General features: G+C 39.2%; 1 protein-coding gene across 6 annotated transcripts in view; it reads left to right on the top strand.

Moving 5' to 3' along the window:
- The window catches only part of LOC115224085 (proto-oncogene tyrosine-protein kinase ROS-like), a 193,442-nt gene that overhangs the window by 50,769 nt on the left and 119,449 nt on the right, over positions 1–23,224 (top strand). For all 6 annotated transcript variants that reach the window (XR_005003674.1, XR_005003673.1, XM_036512873.1 and 3 more), the window contains 7 exons: positions 1,316–1,737; positions 3,540–3,632; positions 10,146–10,352; positions 15,165–15,299; positions 17,622–17,758; positions 19,513–19,844; positions 19,941–20,104. Coding sequence is in view for 4 of the 6 variants with exons in the window: in XM_036512873.1 (XP_036368766.1) it covers positions 1,316–1,737; positions 3,540–3,632; positions 10,146–10,352; positions 15,165–15,299; positions 17,622–17,758; positions 19,513–19,844; positions 19,941–20,104 (1,490 nt within the window). In the remaining 2 variants the exon portion in view is untranslated. The remainder of the gene's footprint in view (positions 1–1,315; positions 1,738–3,539; positions 3,633–10,145; positions 10,353–15,164; positions 15,300–17,621; positions 17,759–19,512; positions 19,845–19,940; positions 20,105–23,224) is intronic.

The raw sequence follows: 23,224 nt of genomic DNA, 5'->3' as shown, positions 1-23,224 counted from the left end.
CCCTTATATCTTGCTTCACTTATGAGTTTGTTTAAGGAGTATTCATGTCACTTAGGTTGGCATCAATGTCCAATCAAATGTTGGAATCATTCTAACAAACAACACTGTGACACTTGTCATGACACGATGACTTTAACAATGTTAATTACCAATTCCCACCATTAGTAAACAGAAATCCTCCCTCCTCCCTCCTCCTCCTCCACCTTTGTAATTATGCCACACATACTCTCCTCACTCACCCAGACCCTCACTTCTATTATCGTGATGGGGTTGAGGACACACATTCATAACAGAGTTAAAACAGTTCTCAGAGGCATCGTTTCTTCATTAAACACGGCGAATTTAACATTTTAGGGTTTCCTTGATGTGATACGCAGATGAATTTTCAAGAATGCCTTTAAGTTGAGAACAGAAACTTTTGAAATTTTGGTCAATATTCCCTTCCTCCAATGAATGCATCGTATATACAGATATATATATGTGTATGTGTATATATATATATATATATATATATATATATATATATATTATATATATATATATATATATATATATACATATGTATGTATATATATATATGTATATATATATATAACGGGAAGCTTTATGGAAATAGACAAAAGACGAAGGCAGGTGGAAAACAAACGAACAATTGTATTAGTATGGCGCTCAGGAAATATAAATAAAACAAGTCTTTAACGTTTCGAGCCTACGCTCTTCAACAGAAAGATACACAGAGAGAAAAAAAAAAAACACAGAAAGAAGGAGAGAAAAAAAAATATAATTTAATAAGGGTAGAAATTGATATTAATCAATTAAAACCAGTGGCCCAGCATATTAAAAAAATCCAAAGATTAAAATATTTTTACATACAAATGTATATATATATATATATATATATATATATATATATATGTATATCTATCTATCTATATATATATATACATATGTATATATATAGATATATATATGTATGTATGTATATATACACTCATACACATGCACACGTATGTGTACGTGTGTGTGTGTGTGTGTTTATTTTGATGAAGGAACATGTATTGTTGATTGAGTCAACCCCTGACGTGTTACTCAGGTATTACTGGTATTTGAAAGAAGAACCAAAGGAACTGAAATAAGAAATCAGAAAATAGAAGCAACTAGAAATCTTAAAAACAATTTTTTTAATAGAAAAAAAAAGATAAGAATTTTATATAAAAGAAACTAATTAAATGAAATTTTTATTCAATGACTTGTTTTCTTCATTTTTCTTAGTGGTTTATGTAATTTAATTTCTTTTATATAATTAATTTTACAGTTTCCTGTATTACACTCAGAGTGGACCAAACAACGGAATCTTCCGGGTTGACTTGGGTGACATAGAAAGCGGTAAAAATGTTCCTCCACTTCAGATTGTGAAGAACAAACAAGATTCTTTCACAATTGACTTTGAGAATATTCAGCTTTACTTCCCTAACAGCTCCCTCAACACGATCATGTCAACGTTTTTGGATGGCAAAGGACCCTCCAACATACGGCAGAACGTCGTGAAAGCCAACTTCAACAACATCAAAAGTATTGTGTTTTTTAACGGTTCCTTTATCTGGACAGATGGACAGAAAGTTTTGAAGGAAGTCTATGATCAGCATGGAGGAAAATACCATTACAATACAATCCATTTTAAAGAAAGTTCATTCAGTGGATTTAACATGTTCCATTCATCTGCCCAGCCAATGCCTGGTAAGTGGCCTTAGAGTCTTGTTGATATTGCTTAATTGCTTCAAATATTCTTTTCTATTCTAGGTACAAGACCTGAAATCTTTGAGGAAGGAGCCAGCCAATTAGATTGGCCCCCAGTATACTTTGGCCCCCAGTATACTTTGGCCCCCAGTATACTCTTTTACTTGTTTCAGTCATTTGACTGCGGCCATGCTGGAGCACCGCCTTTAGTCGAGCAAATCAACCCCAGGACTTATTCTTTGTAAGCCCAGTACTTATTCTATCGGTCTCTTTTGCCGAACCGCTAAGTTACGGGGACGTAAACACACCAGCATCGGTTGTCAAGCAATGCTAGGGGGACAAACACTGACACACAAACATATACACACACACATACATATATATATACTACATATATACGACAGACTTCTTTCAGTTTCCGTCTACCAAATCCACTCACAAGGCATTGGTCAGCCCGGGGCTATAGCAGAAGACACTTGCCCAAGATGCCACGCAGTGGGACTGAACCCGGAACCATGTGGTTGGTTAGCAAGCTACTTACCACACAACCACTCCTGTGCCTATGCAACTGGTACTTAATTAATCGACCCCGAAAGGATGAAAGGAAAAGTCGACCTCAGTAGAATTGCCTCAAATATTGTATTTCATTGTTGACTAGCTCCTGTTTTGCCAAAAGATTTGATCTGACATCTTGTGATGTATTTTAAATATCTCTCTCTCTTTCTATCTCTCTCGTTTTCTCTCTCTCGCTCTCTCTCTCTCTCTCTCTCTCACTCCCTTTTTCTTAATTACACTTGTTTCAGTCATTAGACTGTAGCCATCCTGGGGCACTACCTTGCAGGATTTTTTTTTAGCTGTAGAAACACTGCCAGATCAGACTGGAGCCTGGTGCAGCCACCTGGCTTCCCAGACGCCGGTCGAACCGTCCAACCCATGCTAGCATGGAAAACAGACGTTAAACGATGATGATGATGATGAATTGATGGCATACTTAGGGGTTTTTTTTTTACTTTTCTTAGCCTGCTGCTAACTCTATTGGTCTCTTTTGCTGAACCATTATCTTACGAGGGCATAAACACACCACTACCAGTTGTCAAAAAGTAGAGGTGGACAAACACAAACACTGAGACACACACACACATAGATATATACACTATGGGCTTCTTTCAGTTTCCATCAGCCATATCCACTACCAAGGCTTTGGTCAGCCCAAGGCTATATTAGAAGATGCTTGCCCAAGGTTCCACACAGTGGTACTGAACCCAGAGCCATGTGGTTGGGATGCAAGCTTCTTACCACACAGCCACAAGTCTTTCAAGGTGTGGGAACTGGCATGTCAAAGAATAGGAAACACAATGCTGCCATGCTGGAGCACCGCCTTTAGTCGAGCAAATCGACACCAGGACTTATTCTTTGTAAGCCTAGTACTTATTCTACCGGTATTTTTTGATGAACCGCTAAGTTACGGTGACGTAAACACACCAGCATCGGTTGTCAAGCAATGTTGGGGGGGGGGGCAAACACAGACACACAAGCACACACATATATATATATACATATTGGTTGGTGCATTTTACATGCCACCGGCACAGAAGCCAGTCAAGGCTGCGCTGGCATCGGCCACGTTCGGATGGTGCTTTTTACGTGCCACCGACACAGGTATCACAACTACAATTTCCATTTGATTTTTGATGTTGATGTTTCATCAATTATGTTTCATTAATTATGATGTTTCATTGATTATTTCATTAATAACTGCTTTATTTTCTGATATGCAAACATTTCTGTCTTATTTATTTCAGTTCCAACCAATCCTCCCAGTAATTTGGCGGTGTTGTTCTCTGATACAACAGCGGACATACGATGGAATAAACCAGAGAAACTTATATACCAAGGTGAGCAGCAAGGGTTCTAACGAAGTTAGTGTGTGTATGTTAGGGTGCATGTATGTGTGTGTGCTTTAGGCTGTATTTGTGTGTGTGCTAGTGAGTGAATGGGGGTGCATGTGCTAGTGTATATGGATGTATGTGATAGTGTGTGTGAGTGTATGCCTGTGATGGTGTGTGTGTGTGTGTGACTCCTCCTCTTCATCCTCTTCCTCCTCCTCATCATCATCATTTTAACAGGCCTTTGAGGAAGCCTCTCCCCTACTGGTCATTCAAATAGCAGCTAAATAGAAATAGCAGCTAAACCTCCTCCACATCACACAAAGCTATATTTATTTAGTACTGTAACTGTAGATATGCTGTGCTTGAAATGCAGGTGGGGACAGCCATATCTGGAATGGCTTTCAATAAAAGTCTTATTGAGCAGATTTCATCTAGGACTGATCACGACAGCAACAACAGGAGGCGCAATGGCCCAGTGGTTAGGGCAGCGGACTAGTGGTCGGAGGATTGCAGTTTAGATTCCTAGACTGGGCGTTGTGTGTGTTTATTGAGCGAAAATACCTAAAGCTCCACAAGGCTCCGGCAAGGGGTGGTGGCGACCCCTGTTGTACTCTTTCGCTCCAACTTTCTCTCACTCTTTCTACCTGTTTCTTGTCCCCAACTTCCTACGCAACCGCTGGGCCTGGATGTGCATTCGTCCATCTGTCAATGCTCTCAGTGTCGGGGGGTTGACCTGCCTTCTCTTCTGCAGGTCTTACGAATAGCAAAGGACCACGATTCGGACTTCTCCCATCTAGCGAGCTCTGGAACAAAGACCACTTCGCCCAACAAACAAAGAAACAGCAACAACAACACTATCTGCATTTATTTTACATGCCAGAACTGTACATGCACACACACACACACACACATACACACACACACACACACACACACACATACACATATGCGCACGCATACATACACACAAACAATTTAAAACATGAAATTATGAAGTAGCATTCAGATTTTATTTAATGAAGAGAAGTTTTTAAATAACTTCATATATATGTATGTATATTTATATGTGTGTGTATGTGTGTGTGTGAATGTATATATATATATATATATACATACATATATATATATATATATATATATATATATATATATATACATATATATATACATACACACATATGCATATATGTATACATGTATGTTTGTGTATATATATATATACACATATGTATACACACTCACTCACACACACACACACACACACACTCGCATATACCGGGCACTAATGTTATTTTGATGTTGTTTTGTAGTTCTTTCCACCCCACCCCCCACCCCACCCCCAACCCCCTAATGAAAATAAATAAATAAATAAATATTTGATTCCAAAAGATGTAAACATTGTTTATGTTCAGTCTGTTAGTCTTGTATGTGTTGAGTCATTGTTGGCTGGTATGGTGGTGGTGGTGGTGGTGGAGGAGGGGCACTCTGCTGCAGTTGCAGCATCACCAGCAGCAGCAGCAGCAACATCTAAGAAGCGCCGTTGCAAGTTATTCCGACTTCTCTTACTGGTTGGTAAAGCGTTGACTACATGTGTGCATTGCTGGGTTTTTTTAGGAATTGGTAAAAGCATCTTTAAGAATGAACTGAATGCAAACCATTTTCTGTGGTAATAATAATTGCCAGCTGTGGACTTGGTCTTTGGATTGTTGCCATGAAATGACACAACATCTCGCCTTGCTAGAATTAGCTTAGAATGCACCATTTTTTTTATTTTTATTTATTTAAATTTTGGTTTCTTTTATAGTTTTGAAGAATTCTTGGGTGTTTGTTGAAGTTCTAAAATAGTTCCATTTATGGTAAGGCGGCGAGCTGGCAGAATCGTTAGCACGCCGGGAGAAATGCTTAGCAGTATTTCGTCTGCCGCTACGTTCTGAGTTCAAATTCCACTGAGGTCGACTTTGCCTTTCATCCTTTCGGGGTCGATTAAATAAGTACCAGTTACACACTGGGGTCGATATAATCGACTCAATTCATTTGTCTGTCCTTATTTATTTCCTCTTTGTTTAGCCCCTTGTGGGTAGTAAAGAAATAGGTATTTCATCTGCTGCTACGTTCTGAGTTCAAATTCCGCCGAGGTCGACTTAGCCTTTCATCCTTTCGGGGTCGATTAAATAAGTACCAGTTACACACTGGGGTCGATATAATCGACTCAATTCGTTTTTCTGTCCTTATTTGTCTCCTCTTTGTTTAGCCCCTTGTGGGTAGTAAAGAAATAGGTATTTCATCTGCTGCTACGTTCTGAGTTCAAATTCCGCCGAGGTCGACTTTGCCTTTCATCCTTTCGGGGTCGATTAAATAAGTACCAGTTATGCACTGGGGTCGATATAATCGACTTAATTCGTTTGTCTGTCCTTATTTGTCTCCTCTTTGTTTAGCCCCTTGTGGGTAATAAAGAAATAGGTAATTAAAGAATGGAAGCATGTTTGTCAGAATTACGTTTTTATGTAATTAGCATTAATTAACAGCCTAGATTAATTAGGCAAAGAAAAACGAGGTCAGCTGATTGTGCTCTTTTACATGTTTCGGTCATTGCACTGTGGCCATGCTGTAGCCCTCACCTTGTAGTGTTGGTCGAACTACTCTGCGTCAGTATTTCTTTTAAATTCGGTGCTTATTCTGTTGGTCTCTGTTGCTGAACAGCTAAGTCAAGTGGATGTAGACAAACCAGCATTATTTGTCAAACGGGGGGGGGGGGCAAATGCAAGCACTCATGTACACACACACATACACAAGGGGTTGTTGAGAAGTTCCTGGTTTTGGGTAAAAGAAAATACAAGAGGATCAATTAATTATGATTTTATTCAACAAATTCTTCTCTCAGATTCACACACTTATTGCAGTGGTCCTTTAGGTTTACTAAGGCCCCGTAAAACAACTTAGAAAGTTGATCAATGCCTCGTGTATTTGGTAGATGGAAAATGTGAGGAGCCTATATATATATATATATATATATAGATATATATATATACTTTATTTAAAAGCAGCAGAAATTTAACAGAAGCTGTTACTCAGAGTTTCACGTTCCTGTTCGTCGGACAGTTTTGTTAAAATTTTAACAAAACTGTCTGACGAACGGGAATGTGAAACTCCGAGTAACAGCTTTTGTTATATTTCTGCTGCTTTTAAATAAAGCATATTACTCTACCTCTGGTATTTGAGTACTCTTTTTTCCACCTTGTTTCACATTTATGTGCTTACTCTGGTATATATTATATATATATATATTTTACTTGTTTCAGTCATTTGACTGTGGCCATGCTGGGGCACCGCCTTTAGCACCAAATACTCTTGAAACCAGGAACTTTTCAGCACCCCCTCGTACACACACACACACCACACACGCACACACATACACATACACACATACACATACACACACATACACTCATATGCATATATGTGCGTGCATGTGCACAAGTGTGTGTGTGTGTGTGTGTGTGCGTGTGATAATTATCTCATCTTGTCGGATGATACCCATCACACATTACTCTTTACTCTCTTTTACTCTTTTACTTGTTTCAGTCATTTAACTGCGGCCATGCTGGAGCACCGCCTTTAATCAAGCAACTCGACCCCCGGGACTTATTCTTTTGTAAGCCCAGTACTTATTCTATCGGTCTCTTTTGCCGAATCGCTAAGTAACGGGGACATTAACACACCAGCATCGTTTGTCAAGCAATGCTAGGGGGACAAATACAGACACACAAACAAACACACATACATATATATATATATACATATATACGACGGGCTTCTTTCAGTTTCCATCTACCAAATCCACTCACGAGGCTTTGGTTGGCCCGAGGCTATAGTAGAAGACACTTGCCCAAGGTGCCATGCAGTGGGACTGAACCCGGAACCATGTGGTTGGTAAACAAGCTACTTACCACACAGCCACTCCTGCGCCTATTTCAGCCTGATTCTTCTCATTTATTTCCTCCTTGCATGGTGCAGTTATGATTTTTCATGGCATGCATCCATCCATCACCGTGGGTCTTATAAAAAACAAAATGATATCAAGAAATTGAAATGATAGTTGGACATCTGTACATCATTGAAGAGTGACAAAAGTGTTGCATAAGCTTTTGTCATTTAAATACCATAACATGCATATGGCTCACCCTCATTTCATTTCAATATGAGATGGCTACCATCTGACAAGAAGAGGCAGCCATCATCATCATCATGTGTGTATGTATGTGTGTGTGCATCTATGTATGTGTGTGTATGTGTATGTCCTGGGTAGTGAAGTCATGTGGCTTAGTGGTTAAGAGTGCGGGCTACCAAACTCAAGATTCCGAGTTCAATTCCAGGTAGTGACCTGAATAATAATAATAATAATAATAATAATAATAATAATAATAATAATAATAATGATAATAATAATAGGGTCGATTTGCTCGACTAAAGGCGGTGCTCCAGCATGGCCACAGTCAAATGACTGAAACAAGTAAAATATATACATATATATATATATATATATATATAGGCTCATCACAGTTTCCATCTATCAAATACACAAGGCATTGATCAACCTAAGAAGATACTAAGACAGGATGTTGTGCAGTGGGACTGAACCCAAAATCATGCCCTCGCAAAGCAAACTTCTTATCCACACAGCCACCATGCCTAGACATAAACTCACCACTTTTGGGAAAATTTATCAATTAAAATTGATATCCTAATTAACAAATATTCTAAACACGATTAGAAATTTAAAAAAACTATGTTATATATTTACTCCCACTCTCTTTCTGAAGTGAAGGAATATCATTACATGTCATCACCATCATCATCATCATCATCATCATAAACATCATCATCATCATAATCATCATCATCATCATCATCATCCTCATCATCATCATCATCATCACCACCACCACCACCACCACCACCACCACCATCATCAGCATCATCATCATCATCATCAGCATCATCATCAGCATCATCATCAGCATCATCATCATCATCATTTAATGTTTGTTTTCCATGCTGGGATGGGTTGGATGGTTTGAGAGGTGCTGCTGAGGTCAGGGACCACACCGGGTTCCATGGTCCGTTTTTGGCTTAGTTTTTGGCCCTTCTCAACAGCAACCACTTTACAGGGTGTACTGGGTGCTTTTTACATGACACCATTATGTGTGTGTAGAGAGAGAGAGAGAGACAGAGAGACAGAGAGAGGAGATAAAAGAACCAGTTGAAAATAACAGCAACAACAACTACAAAATAGAATTGTGTGCATGCTTCCATATTAAAGATGATCCCCCCTCTCTCTCTCTCTCTCTCTCTCTCTCTCTCTCTCTCTCTCTCTCTCTCTCTCTCTCTCTCCGAGAATGTCAAATATTGAGATTAGTGAATGAAATGTCAGAGGTCATCATGACAAACTTCATTTAAAAAACAAAATATCCTGATAAATAACTCAGCTTCTGTCTCTCTCTCTCTCTCTCTCTCTCTCTCTCTCTCTCTCCCCCTTTCTCTCTTTCTCTCTTTATCACCCTCCACTCTACTCCTTACTCTCTTCACCTCTCACTGCTCCTCCTTCAGATTTGCAACTTCCTTTCTCTTCAGAGGATGGTGGTAAGGAGGATAATTATGTTGCCTCACATTAATGTTGTGTGTGTGTGTGTGTATGTTTGTGTGTGTGTGTGTGTGTGTGTGTATTTGTGTGTATGTGCATGCATGTATGCATGTGTGTGTGTACATGCAAGTGTGTTTGCATGTTGAAGATGTGTATATGTGTGTATGTGTGTGTGTTTGTGTGTGTGTGTATGTGTGTGTGTTTGTGTGTGTGTGTTTGTGTGTGTGTATGTGTGTGTGTGTGTTTGTGTGTGTGTGTGTATGTGTGTGTGTATGTGTGTGTGTTTGTGTGTGTGTGTTTGTGTGTGTGTATGTGTGTGTGTATGTGTGTATATGTGTGTGTTTGTGTGTGTGTGTATGTGTATGTGTGTGTGTATGTGTGCGTGTGTGTGTGTGTGTGTGATGGGACGCTATTAAGTCCCAATTTGACAACAGTTAAAAATGGCAAAATTAAAATCTTTTCATTCATCCTCAAAAAACCCTGTCATTGTCTCCATGGTAACCAGAGGAAAGAGAATGTCAACCACTAAAATCAATGGGTGTGTATGTGCAAGCGCAAATTCTTACTTTTATTTTTTACCTCTCTTTTCCCCTTCACACAGCAACCCTCACAAAATATAATACATGTAACACACACACACACTACAAAGGGTTTGATGTTCAACTATTTGACCTGCTAGAAACAGCAGCCAAGTTCCCCTCAAATCTTGTTCTTGAGCATATTACTCATACAGTGATTCGTGTAGTCTGTGACATACAAGATGAGAGAATGGTTGTAAATGGAACTGTCTTAACCAAAGGTGTATGTAACTCAAAGTTAAAGAACGTCAATGATGTAACACTTGTATTGAGTGCATTTCTTATTTTATTCTTGCCAAGGAAATGGATGCTGGAGAGGCTGGAAGTATGAGATGACAGTCCAAGAAGGAGATGCCAAAAACCTAGCAACATATCACCTGGACGGATTCAACCTCACACTCGAAAATTTGAAACCAGAGACTAAATATACAATTAAAATGCGAGCTTATATCGACAATAAGCATGGCCCCTGGACCGAAAAGTTTGTTGGTCGTACATTGTTTAAAGGTATTTTTTTCTTGTTAATTAACGTGTGTTAACTAGCATGTGTTGACTATATTTCGGTTTTGTCTTTAAAGCTTAAGGGCAAATTATATTGAGTAAATATTATTTTATTGGTAACCAGTGGGAATGAAACATACAAAATAAGTAAATACAACTGCACGCAGACCAGAATATATCAGGTTGAGTAAAAAGTAAACAACATTTTGAACCATGAAAAATTTGTACCAGATTTTTGCAGAGTTTTAAATTTTTTAAAATATATTTTGAAATTGGAGGTGGCCCCAGCATGGCCACAACTCGTGAGCTGAAACTAGATAAAATAAATTGCTTATGAACCACAGGTTCAGTCTCACTGCATGGCACCTTGGGCAAGTGTCTTCGACTATAGCCTCGGACAACCAAAGCCTTGTGAGTGGATTTGGTCGACGGAAACTGAAAGAAGCCCGTTGTATAAATGTATATATATATGTGTGTATGTGTGTGTATATGTTTGTGTGTCGGTGTTTGTCCCTCCCCCTTGACAACATCGCTTGACAACCGATGCTGGTGTGTTTACGTCCCCGTAACTTAGCAGTTCAGCAAAAGAGACATCTCTTGACAAACGATGGTGGTGTATTTGCATCCTCATAACTTAGTTGTTCAGCAAAAACAGGCTGATAGAATAAGTACTAGGCTTACAAAGAATAAATCCTGGGGTCGATTTGCTCGACTAAAGGCAGTGCTCCAGCATGGCCACAGTCACATGACTGTAACAAGTAAAAGAGTAAAAAGAGTAATAGGGACATCAATGAAATAACATTGATATTTTTTTTCGACGTTCTTACAATGATCTGAAACGGAACTGTCAAAGCACAATATTCAAGCAATTTTGCTATTCAACTTCAAAAAAGGATGGAAAGCAGCTGAAGCTGTTCACGATATCAACAAAATGTTTAGTGAGGAGATGACCAGAATGTAAAGAGTCATTGCTTTTTTTTCTTTTTACACTATGAGTTCGAATTTCTCCAAATCCAAATTTGCCTTTTATCCTTTTTTAAGTGAATTAAGTCATGTACCACTCAAGACCATGTAATTGTCTTTCACCTGGCATTGTAAAAATATTAATAATGATAATAATAATAATAATAATAATAATAATAATAATAATAATAATAATAATAATAGTAATAATAATAATAATAAATACTTTCTATGTAATCTCAAGTTTTAAAACAAACATAATTTTCGTTTTTTTTGGGGTTTTTTTTTGACATTCACTAGTACAACTTTTTTTTTTTACACTATGAGTTCGAATTCCTCCAAATCCAAATTTGCCTTTTATCCTTTTTTAAGTGAATTAAGTTATGTACCAGTCAAGACCATATAATTGTCTTTCACCTGGCATTGTAAAAATATTAATAATGATAATAATAATAATAATAATATAATAATAATAATAATAATAGTAATAGTAATAATAATAATAATAATAATAATAATAATAATAATAATAATAAATACTTTCTATGTAATCTCAAGTTTTAAAACAAACATAATTTTCGTTTTTTTTTCGTTTTTTTTGACATTCACTAGTACAACACTAAATACAAGACCAAATATATGGCACACTAGGCATAACAACATCACAAACTTCCAACCTGTTGTCTCTTGAGGTCTCTGGGTGAGACTTGGAGCCAACTTGTACAAATATAAAGCAAAAGTCAAACATAGAATAATAATAATAATAATAACAACAACAACAACAGCAACAAAAAAAAAAAAACGTACTTTACTAAAACAGGAAGATAGTATTAAAACAAAAAAGCTGTTAACCATTTCAAGCACAATTTCTCTTTTATCCTTTTCCTTTTGTTTGTTTTCATAGCATTGTTTTAATCTTTTAATATCCATGCCATTGTTTTCAGATAAAATCATTTTAAGAACTAGTGCTTCTACTAATTAACTAAATTAGTTGATATAAATTTAAGATCACGAGAGAAGAAAACACTTTATGTTTGCTCAACATGAACTTTTCCTTCAAGAACAATCATGCTTTGGTACATCTTTGATACGAACAACGAAAGCGCTTTCCTGTATCATCGAATAGTCTCTTTTGATAAAAATAACACAGATAAGCGCATGTGATCTTTGATGGAAATAATCTGTACGAAGAGACAGTCCAAGTTAATTCTAAGGAAACAATAGAATTCTTGTTAATACGGTGAAGAATAAGAAACAATTAGTTGTTCCAAACACAGTGCTTTGTTCTGCATTTCCATATATTTGTGGATATAATGGAAGCTAATGGTAACGACTGTGTGATAGCTGTATTGGGGTTTGCTCCGTGCAAATATTAGGTGCATTTTGATGAAGTTATATACAGGCATAAGAGTGGCTGTGTGGTAAGTAGCTTGCTTATGAACCACATGGTTCCGGGTTCAGTCCCACTGCATGGCACCTTGGGCAAGTGTCTTCTATTATAGCCTCGAGTCGACTAAAGCCTTGTGAGTGGATTTGGTTGACTGAAACTGAAAGAAGCCCGTCGTATATATGTATATATATATATGTTTGAATGTTTGTGTGTTGTGTTTGCCCCCCTCCCACAACATCGCTTGACAACCGATGCTAGTGTGTTTACGTCCCTGTAACTTAGCGATTCAGCAAAAGAGACCGATAGAATAAGTACTAGGCTTACAAAGAATAAGTCCTGGGGTGGTCGATTTCCTCGACTAAAGGCGGTGCTCCAGCATGGCCACAGTCAAATGACTGAAACAAGTAAATGAATAAATGAATGTTGCCACCGAGAAGTAAGCAACAGCACTCTGTTCCTGAGTTAAAATAACACCAGTCCAAGTTCACTTTTTGTACGAGCCATTCGACTTACCCTAGTGTTTTTATCCAACAAATGGAATCTTCGTAGTGGCAAGCTGGCAGAAACGTTAGCACGCTGGATGAAATGCTTAACAGTATTTCGTCTGCCATTATGTTCTGAGTTCAAATTCCGTGCGAGGTCGACTTTGCCTTTCATCCTTTCGGGGTCAATAAATTAAGTACCAGTGACGCACTGGGGTCGATGTAATCGATTTAATACCTATGTCTGTCCTTGTTTGTCCCCTCTGTGTTTAGCCCCTTGTGGATAGTAAACAAATAGGTATTTTGTCTGCCATTACATTCTGAGTTCAAATTCCGCCGAGGTTGACTTTGCCTTTCATCCTTTCGGGATCGATTAAATAAGTACCAGTTTCATACTGGGGTCGATATAATCGCCTTAATCCGTGTGTCTGTCCTTGTTTGTCCCCTCTGTGTTTAACCCCTTGTGGATAGTAAAGAAATAGGTATTTTGTCTGCCGTTACATTCTGAGTTCAAATTCCGCCGAGGTCAACTTTGCCTTTCATCCTTTCGGGGTCGATAAATTAAGTACCAGTGACGCACTGGGGTCGATGTAATCGATTTAATACTTATGTCTGTCCTTGTTTGTCCCCTCCGTGTTTAGCCCCTTGTGGGTAATAAAGAAATAGGTATTTCACCTTCCATTATGTTCTGAGTTCAAATTCCACTGAGGTCTACTTTGCCTTTCATCCTTTCGGGATCAATTAAATAAGTACCAGTTTCGCACTGGGGTTGATATAATCGACTTAATCCGTTTGTCTGTCCTTGTTTGTCCTCTCTGTATTTAGCCCCTTGTGGATAGTAAAGAAATAGGTATTTCGGTTGCTGTTACGTTCTGAGTTTAAATTCCGCCAAGGTCGACTTTACCTTTCATCATTTCAGGGTCGATAAATTAAGTACCAGTTACGCACTGGGGTCGATGTAATCGACTTAATCCCTTTGTTTCTCCTTGTTTGTCCCCTCTATGTTTAGCCCCTTGTGGGCAATAAAGAAATAAAATAAGAATCTTCTGTTAACCATTTAGCATTTAAACTGGCCATATCCAGCCAAGATATTCTATTTGCTTTATGGTTCCGGCTTCAGTCCCACTGCATGGCACCTTAGGCAAATGTCTTCTACTATAGCCTCAGGCTGACCAAAGCCTTGTGAGTGGATTTGGTAGATGGAAACTGAAAGAAGCCAGTTGTACATGTTTGTGTGTGTGTGTGTGTGTTTGTGCTTGTGTGTGTGTATGTGTGTGTGTGTATTTGTGTATTTGTGTCTGTGTTTGTCCTTCCACCATTGCTTGACAACCGATGCTGGTGTGTTTACATCCCCATAGCTTAGCATCTTGACAAAAGAGACCGATAGAATAAGTTCTCAGCTTACACAAACAATAAGTCCTGGAGTCAGTTTGTTCAAGTAAAGGCGATGCTCCAGCATGGCCATAGTCAAATGACTGGAACAAGTAAAAGAATAAAAGAATATTCTCTTTTACTCTTTTACTTGTTTCAGTCATTTGACTGCGGCCATGCTGGAGCACCGCCTTTAGTCGAGCAAATCGACCCCGGGACTTATTCTTTGTAAGCCCAGTACTTATTCTATCGGTCTCTTTTGCCGAACCGCTAAGTGACGGGGACGTAAACACACCAGCATCGGTTGTCAAGCAATGCTAGGGGGACAAACACAGAGACACAAACATACACGCACATATATATATATATATATACATATATACGACGGGCTTCTTTCAGTTTCCGTCTACCAAAGCCACTCACAAGGCTATAGAAGAAGACTCTTGCCCAAGGTGCCACGCAGTGGGACTGAATCTGGAACCATGTGGTTGGTAAACAAGCTACTTGCCACACAGCCACTCCTGCTCATAAAAATCTATCACAGTATATATAAGTATATATATATGTTGTGTGTGTGGGTGTTTATATTTATATCTTCAATTTTATTTGTAGATAATGTCAAACCAATTATCACATATCATACGAAAGCCTATACGGCACAAGTAGGTTTAGATGGTCGAACCCGCCGAGGTCAACTTCTTGATGGTGGAAACGATAGGCCGCTTCGAATCTATAAGCATAAAATAGGTAAGTTATTGTTTTTTTTTTCATTTGTTGGTTTTTTTTTGTCTTCACAAATATTATTGTTTCTTTAAATTCATAATTTGACAAATTTTCTGCATATATATTTGCATAAATTAGAGTAACCACTTTCTTCGGTGTTCTTCAGTCAGTAAAAAGAAACTTCTAGATGAGTACTTTCCGACCTACATATGGCAAAATTGTCGGGGGTTAGGATGGTGTATGGCAAAATTGTCTGAGGTTAGGTTGGTATATGTCAAAATTGTCTGAGGTTAGGATGGTGTATGGCAAAATGTCTGAGGTTAGGATGATGGTGGTATGGCAAAATTGTCTGAGGTTAGGATGGTGTATGACAAAATTGTCTGAGGTTAGGATGATGGTGGTATGGCAAAATTGTCTGAGGTTAGGATGGTGTATGACAAAATTGTCTGAGGTTAGGATGATGGTGTTTGGCAAAATTGTCTGAGGTTAGGATGGTGTATGACAAAATTGTCTGAGGTTAGGATGGTGTATGACAAAATTGTCTGAGGTTAGGATGATGGTGTTTGGCAAAATTGTCTGAGGTTAGGATGGTGTATGACAAAATTGTCTGAGGTTAGGATGATGGTGTATGGCAAAATTGTCTGAGGTTAGGATGGTGTATGACAAAATTGTCTGAGGTTAGGATGATGGTGTTTGGCAAAATTGTCTGAGGTTAGGATGGTGTATGACAAAATTGTCTGAGGTTAGGATGGTGTATGACAAAATTGTCTGAGGTTAGGATGATGGTGTTTGGCAAAATTGTCTGAGGTTAGGATGGTGTATGACAAAATTGTCTGCGGTTAGGATGGTGTATGGCAAAATTGTCTGAGGTTAGGATGGTGTATGGCAAAATTGTCTGAGGTTAAGATGGTGTATGGCAAAATTGTCTGAGGTTAGGATGGTGTATGGCAAAATTGTCTGAGGTTAAGATGGTGTATGGCAAAATTGTCTGAGGTTAGGTTGGTATATGTCAAAATTGTCTGAAGTTAGGATGGTGTATGGCAAAATTGTCTGAGGTTAGGATGGTGTATGGCAAAATTGTCTGAGGTTAGGATGGTGTATGGCAAAATTGTCTGAGGTTAGGATGATGGTGTTTGGCAAAATTGTCTGAGGTTAGGATGGTGTATGGCAAAATTGTCTGAGGTTAGGATGGTGTATGACAAAATTGTCTGAGGTTAAGATGGTGTATGGCAAAATTGTCTGAGGTTAGGATGGTGTATGACAAAATTGTCTGAGGTTAGGATGGTGTATGGCAAAATTGTCTGAGGTTAAGATGGTGTATGGCAAAATTGTCTGAGGTTAGGATGGTGTATGGCAAAATTGTCTGAGGTTAGGATGGTGTATGGCAAAATTGTCTGAGGTTAGGATGGTGTATGACAAAATTGTCTGAGGTTAAGATGGTGTATGGCAAAATTGTCTGAGGTTAGGATGATGGTGTATGGCAAAATTGTCTGAGGTTAGGATGGTGTATGGCAAAATTGTCTGAGGTTAGGATGGTGTATGGCAAAATTGTCTGAGGTTAGGATGGTGTATGGCAAAATTGTCTGAGGTTAGGATGGTGTATGGCAAAATTGTCTGAGGTTAGGATGGTGTATGGCAAAATTGTCTGAGGTTAGAATGGTGTATGGCAAAATTGTCTGAGGTTAGGATGGTGTATGGCAAAATTGTCTGAGGTTAGGATGGTGTATAGCAAAATTGTCTGAGGTTAGGATGGTGTATGGCAAAATTGTCTGAGGTTAGGATGTTTCATCTCTGATTACACTGTGTAACATGATTTTTGTCCTTGGGTATCAAGTGGCACTGGAGGGGGTGATTAATACCCTACGTGCACACAAGGATAAAATAAAATTTAATTAAATAAATATATTGCCGGTGGCACATAAAAGAACTATCTGAACGTGGCTGTTGCCAGCACTGCCCCGACTGGCCTCTGTGCTGGTGGCACGTAAAAAGCACCATCCGATTGTGGCCATTACCAGCCTTGTCTGGCCTCCATGCCGGTGGCATGTAAAAAGTACCATCCGATTGTGGCCGTTACCAGCCTTGCCTGGCCTCCGTGCCGGTGGCATGTAAAAAGTACCATCCGATTGTGGCCGTTACCAGCCTTGCCTGGCCTCCGTGCCGGTGGCATGTAAAAAGTACCATCCGATTGTGGCCGTTACCAGCCTTGCCTGGCCTCCGAGCCGGTGGCATGTAAAAAGTACCATCTGATCATTGCCGTTTGCCAGTCTTTGTGATCAATAAAATATTTCAAACAAATGGAAATACAATGTCAACTGTTTTTTTTGTCTTTTATTGTTTCTGCAGTGAGATTCTCCGTCAACTACCCTCATGTTTCGGGAACCCCTTTCAAACTGGTAGGGAAAATGAAAGCAGTAAATCCCTTGACTATAGCATATGACTGGTTATCAAAGGTTGTTTACTGGTCTAACAGAAGATGTGGCGTAAGTGAAACTCTTCTCTCTCTCTCTCTCTCTCTCTCTCTCTTCTTCCTTCGCTCGCTCTCCTTCTCCTCTCTCTCTCTCTCTCTCCTCTCCTCTCTCCTCTTCCCACTTCCTCTTTGTCTTCTTTCTCCCTTCCTCCCTTCTCCCCTCCTCCTCCTCTTCTTTTCTCCTTTCTCCTCCTACAGTTTTCTCCTACTGCTCCCTCCTCCTCTTTTCTCCTCCTCCATCTTCCTTTTTTTTTCCTCTCTGCTCCATCAAAAGAAACTGTTATCATTATTATCATTGTAGGAGTAGCTGTGTGGTAAGTAGCTTGCTTACGAACCACATGGTTCCGGGTTCAGTCCCTCTGCATGACACCTTGGGCAAGTGTCTTCTACTATAGCCTCGGGCCAACCAAAGCCTTGTGAGTGGATTTGGTAGACGGAAACTGAAAGAAGCCCATATGTGTGTGTGTTATTATTATTATTATTGAGTGAGAGAGCAGTGCATGCCATCAAAGTGACACTGGGGTAAAATGTACGAAGCCCAGTATACCCATCATGACTACACGTCTGATAAGGGTACACCAGGCACATGCATCACAACCATATGTGCACGACATGGTGATCTCATATCAAGATAAACAACACATGACCTTGCAGGTGGGGCTCAGTTAGAATTTTCTTCAGGTTGAGTAGCCCATCCCGCTCAAAAGGTCCCTGAATTAGTATTGTTTAAGGATGTTGAAAGAACCACCCATGTTTCCAGAGGTGAATTATTCAAACCCCAAAGAATCCCTCTCAACACACGGCTATGATGATCCCCCACTACTTCTGTTTGTGATCAGAGCTGCACATATCGTCAGCCAGTAAGGGACATGCTCAACTGGTTATGGTCAAACAACTGACAAGCAAATCTGTAGTATTGAGCAGAATATTTGCTGTAACCCATCTTTTATACCAAGACAAAACAATGTACATGATAACACTTCCAACCAGTTAAGATCAGAAGCCATGAGAGCCACTGCCTGGTACTGCATCAGAGCATTTATTATTAAGCGCCTCCCCCTACTGGGAATTTTAATTGTTACTTATATTTCGTTGTTATCCTGGTTTTGTACACAGACTTTTTCAAATGGACAAAACCCTTTGTAACTTTTGTCCTGTGTGTTATCCCTTAATGTTTTAATTGATTTTTGTTAGCCCTTGTGGCCAATAAATGAATGAACGAATTATTATCATCATTATTATTATTATTATTATTATCATTCAGTAGTTTTATTTTTATAGCGTGCTTTCACTTCACTACCGAGCACAGCTCTGTGTGCCTTGGGTATGTGCTGTGATTTGTTGTGATGCTCTGATGGTTATTGTATGGAAAGTGTTCTGCGTAGGATGTGTGCAGTGCCTAGTAGTGCAATTTTCTGTATGTTATATGTGTTTGTAAGTCCTGGTGTTTTTGTTATGTATTTGTCTGAATATTTTTTTATCATGCCTAATGCACCTACTATAATAGGAATTGTTTCTTCTTCTTCTTCTTCTTCTTCTTCTTCTTCTTATTATTATTATTATTATTATTATTATTATTATTATTATTATTATTATTATTAATACCATCATAAAGTTTGAGTGGGCTTCCAAAGATTACAGACATTGTTGCTTCTTCTCTTCCCCCTTCTTCCCCCATCCCTCATTAAATGTTATAAAAATACCAAAATCTCCTGAATCAGTGAATTTTTTTCTTCTCTTTGATTTGACAATTGTTTTCATTTTCAGATCTGCCGACTCAATAAGAGACCATCAAAAGTGGAGAGCATCAATAGTGACGTAGCATACGACTTATGTATTGATTCCTTGAAAGGGGTCTTTTACTGGAACACAAAATATAGTGTGCGTGCGTCACACCTAAATGGTATGAACATCAAAGAATATTACGAAAAACCATTCCAAGAAGAAACCATCATAGCCATGACAATTGATATGGATTCATACATTCTTTACTGGATCCTGCCAACAAGTACTGGAGCCAGGCTCTTTATGGCTGGTATGGTTGGTTATAAGACTCAATTTTCCAAAGGGCCACCGAAAATAATTGATCTAGAGAGCAGGTAAGCACCAATTAAGAGGCCAATATAATCACTTGAACCTGTCCCCTTAAATTTCTGTACTGAAGTTAGAAATGATTTTGTTCTGTCTCTTTGCAGAATGAATCAGCTACAATACTTCAGCTACCGTTTTGTCTGGCTCAACAGTGAAAAACAACTTATAGTTAGTGACCTGAGGGGCAGAAATAGTTCCCGTCTCATCAATATAGATTCAGACATTATGGCTTTCTCACTCTTCCATCCATCACAACATAAATATCCTGGTGAGTAACACTTGTTATACTTCGTGACATTGCTAACATTAACCCTTCAGCCTTCAGACTACTCCATCAAATGTACTGCTTGCTTACTCCCATTGCTTTCTATCAATTATGCATTATCTTGTAGCTATGGAATTTTGATGATGTGAGTATCATCATCCTCCTCATCATCATCATCATCATTTAACGTCCACTTTCCATGCTAGCATCGGTTGGATGATTTGACTGAGGACTGGCAAACCAGATGGCTGCGCCAGGCTCCAATCTGATCTGGCAGAGTTTCTACAGCTGGATGCCCTTCCTAATGCCAACCACTCCAAGAGTGTAGTGGGTGCTTTTATGTGCCACTGCCACAAGGCCAGTCAGGCGGTACTGGTAACGGCCACGCTCGAAATGGTGTTTTTTACGTGCCACCTGCACAGGAGCCAGTCCAGCGGCACTGGTAATGACCTCGCTCAAATGTTTTGTTCACGTGCCACCAGCACAAGTGCCAGTAAGGTGACACTGGTAACGATCACGTTCAAATGGTGCTTTTTATGTGCCACCGGCACAGAAGCCAGATAGCTGCTCTGGCAGTGAATCCGCTCAGATGGAGCTGTTAGCGCTCCCCTGGCACGGGTGCAAGTCATCGAATTTGGTTCAATTTCGATTTCACTTGCCCCAACAGGTCTTTGCAAGCAGAGTTTAATATTTCTAATGAAGGGAGGTTGGCATGGGTGCCAGTTGTCAAATTTGGTTCAATTTTGAATTCAATTTCGATTGAGTATATATTTAAGAATGCCATTTTAGGATAGCATTGGTATGAGTTCTAGCACTGGTGATGGTGTCATGTTAAAAGCACCCAGTACAGTCTGTGGTGTGGTTGTCATTTAGAAGGGCATCCAACTGTAGAAACTATGCCAAAGCAGATTATGGAACCTGGTGCAGTTTCTGATCTTACCAATTCCTGTCATGCCTGCATGGAAAACAGATGTTAAATCTTGATGATGATGATGATGATGTGAAAGGCCGGGTCTAGTTTGTTTGATCATAAAATGGGCAGAATAGTTGCACTGGATATAGCCAGTTTAAATGCTAATGGGTTAAAGAATGGCAACATCATCATCATCATCATCATCATCATCATCATCATCGTTTAGCGTCCGTTTTCCATGCTAGCATGGGTTGGACGGTTCAACTGGGGTCTGGGAAGCAAGAAGGCTGCACCAGGCCCAGTCTGATCTGGCAATGTTTCTATGGCTGGATGCCCTTCCTAACGCCAACCACTCCGTGAGTGTAGTGGGTGCTTTTTACGTGCCAGACGAGGCTGGCAACGGCCACGATCGGATGGTGCTTTTTACGTGCCACTGGCACGGAGGCCAGGCGAGGCTGGCAACAGCCACGATCGGATGGTGCTTTTTACGTACCACTGGCACGGAGGCCAGGCGAGGCTGGCAACAGCCACGATCGGATGGTGCTTTTTATGTACCACTGGCACGGAGGCCAGGCGAGGCTGGCAACAGCCACGAACGGATGGTGCTTTTTACATGCCACCAGCACGGAGGCCAGTCAGGGCGGTGCTGGAAACGGCCACGTTCAGATGGTTCTCTTATGTGCCACCGGCACTGGTATCACAGCTACAATTTCCATTGATGTTGATACAATTTCCATTGATGATGATCAGCCCTTTAATTGAAACTAGTAAAACTATAAATAGAATACCTGAAAACATATGGAAATTGGACCAACTGAAATTCAATGCCAAATATGAAAACACACAAACACAAATGATGCCAATAGTTTGATATATTTCACATTTGCATATGCACAACCTTAATTCTAACAAAAACAACTATTTACATTAAAAAAAGAATGCAAAATAATTTTTTGCAAATGTATGTATATATATAGGCGCAGGAGTGGCTGTGTGGTAAGTAGCTTGCTAACCAACCACATGGTTGCGGGTTCAGTCCCACTGCGTGGCATCTTGGGCAAGTGTCTTCTGCTATAGCCCCGGGCCGACCAATGCCTTGAGAGTGGATTTGGTAGACGGAAACTGAAAGAAGCCTGTCATATATATGTATGTATATATATATATATATATATGTGTGTTTGTGTGTCTGCGTTTGTCCCCCTAGCATTGCTTGACAACCGATGCTGGTGTGTCTACGTCCCCGCCATTTAGCGGTTCGGCAAAAGAGACCGATAGAATAAGTACTGGGCTTACAAAGAATAAGTTCCGGGGTCGATTTGATCGACTAAAGGCGGTGCTCCAGCATGGCCGCAGTCAAATGACTGAAACAAGTAAAAGAGTAAAAGAGAGTAAGAGTATATGTATATATATATATATATATATATATTAGAAGAAAAGAGGTACTCAGAAATTCGGATGGTTTTATATTTACAGATATTTATTTGTATATTACATGTTTTCATACATCATATAACTTAGATCTAAGTTATATGATCTAAGTTATATGATATATAAAAAATGTAAAATACAAATAAATATCTGTAAATATAAAACCATCCGAATTTCTGAGTACCTCTTTTCTTCTAATATAAAATACCTGTACATCATCTCCAAACCTTCCAATATATATATATATAGTTAATCCAAACAACTCGAGGACGTGGAACAAATATAGTATTATTGGACGCTCAGGAAAGAAGGAAAGAAGGAGGGTTTAACATTTCGAGCGGAGCTCTTCGTGGGAAACATAGGAGAAGGAAAGATCCAGAGAAGGGAAGACAGAGGAAAAAAAAATTGCCAATGGTACACACGTGGTCATATTTTATATATATACTAGCAGTATCACACGGCATTGCTTGGGTTTGTAAGGGAAATAACTATATAAGCATTTTTAGAGATGTAAAGTATAATAGCCATCTCAATATGGGGGGTGTTACTGTAGCTTTTTACATTCTGAGATTTAATAATAAACTTTTAGAGTGTTACTTCCCTTATATATGCCAAAACTGCATTAAAAATGAGAAAAATTGATGGTAAATTTTTTTTTTAAATCGTAGACTCATCGTAGACGCACACTAATACCCAGGAGGGCCCAATATGAATCACGACTATAAGATACCCGGTTTTGGTTAAACTGCACCACAAAATGTGGGAGTAGTTAGGAATCTAAA

This window comes from Octopus sinensis, linkage group LG24 (genome assembly GCF_006345805.1).
Source record: "Octopus sinensis linkage group LG24, ASM634580v1, whole genome shotgun sequence".
Taxonomy (NCBI): Eukaryota; Metazoa; Mollusca; class Cephalopoda; order Octopoda; family Octopodidae; genus Octopus; species Octopus sinensis.
The sequence above is the reverse complement of the archived record's forward strand: the minus strand, read 5'-3'. Positions and strand labels throughout refer to the sequence as shown.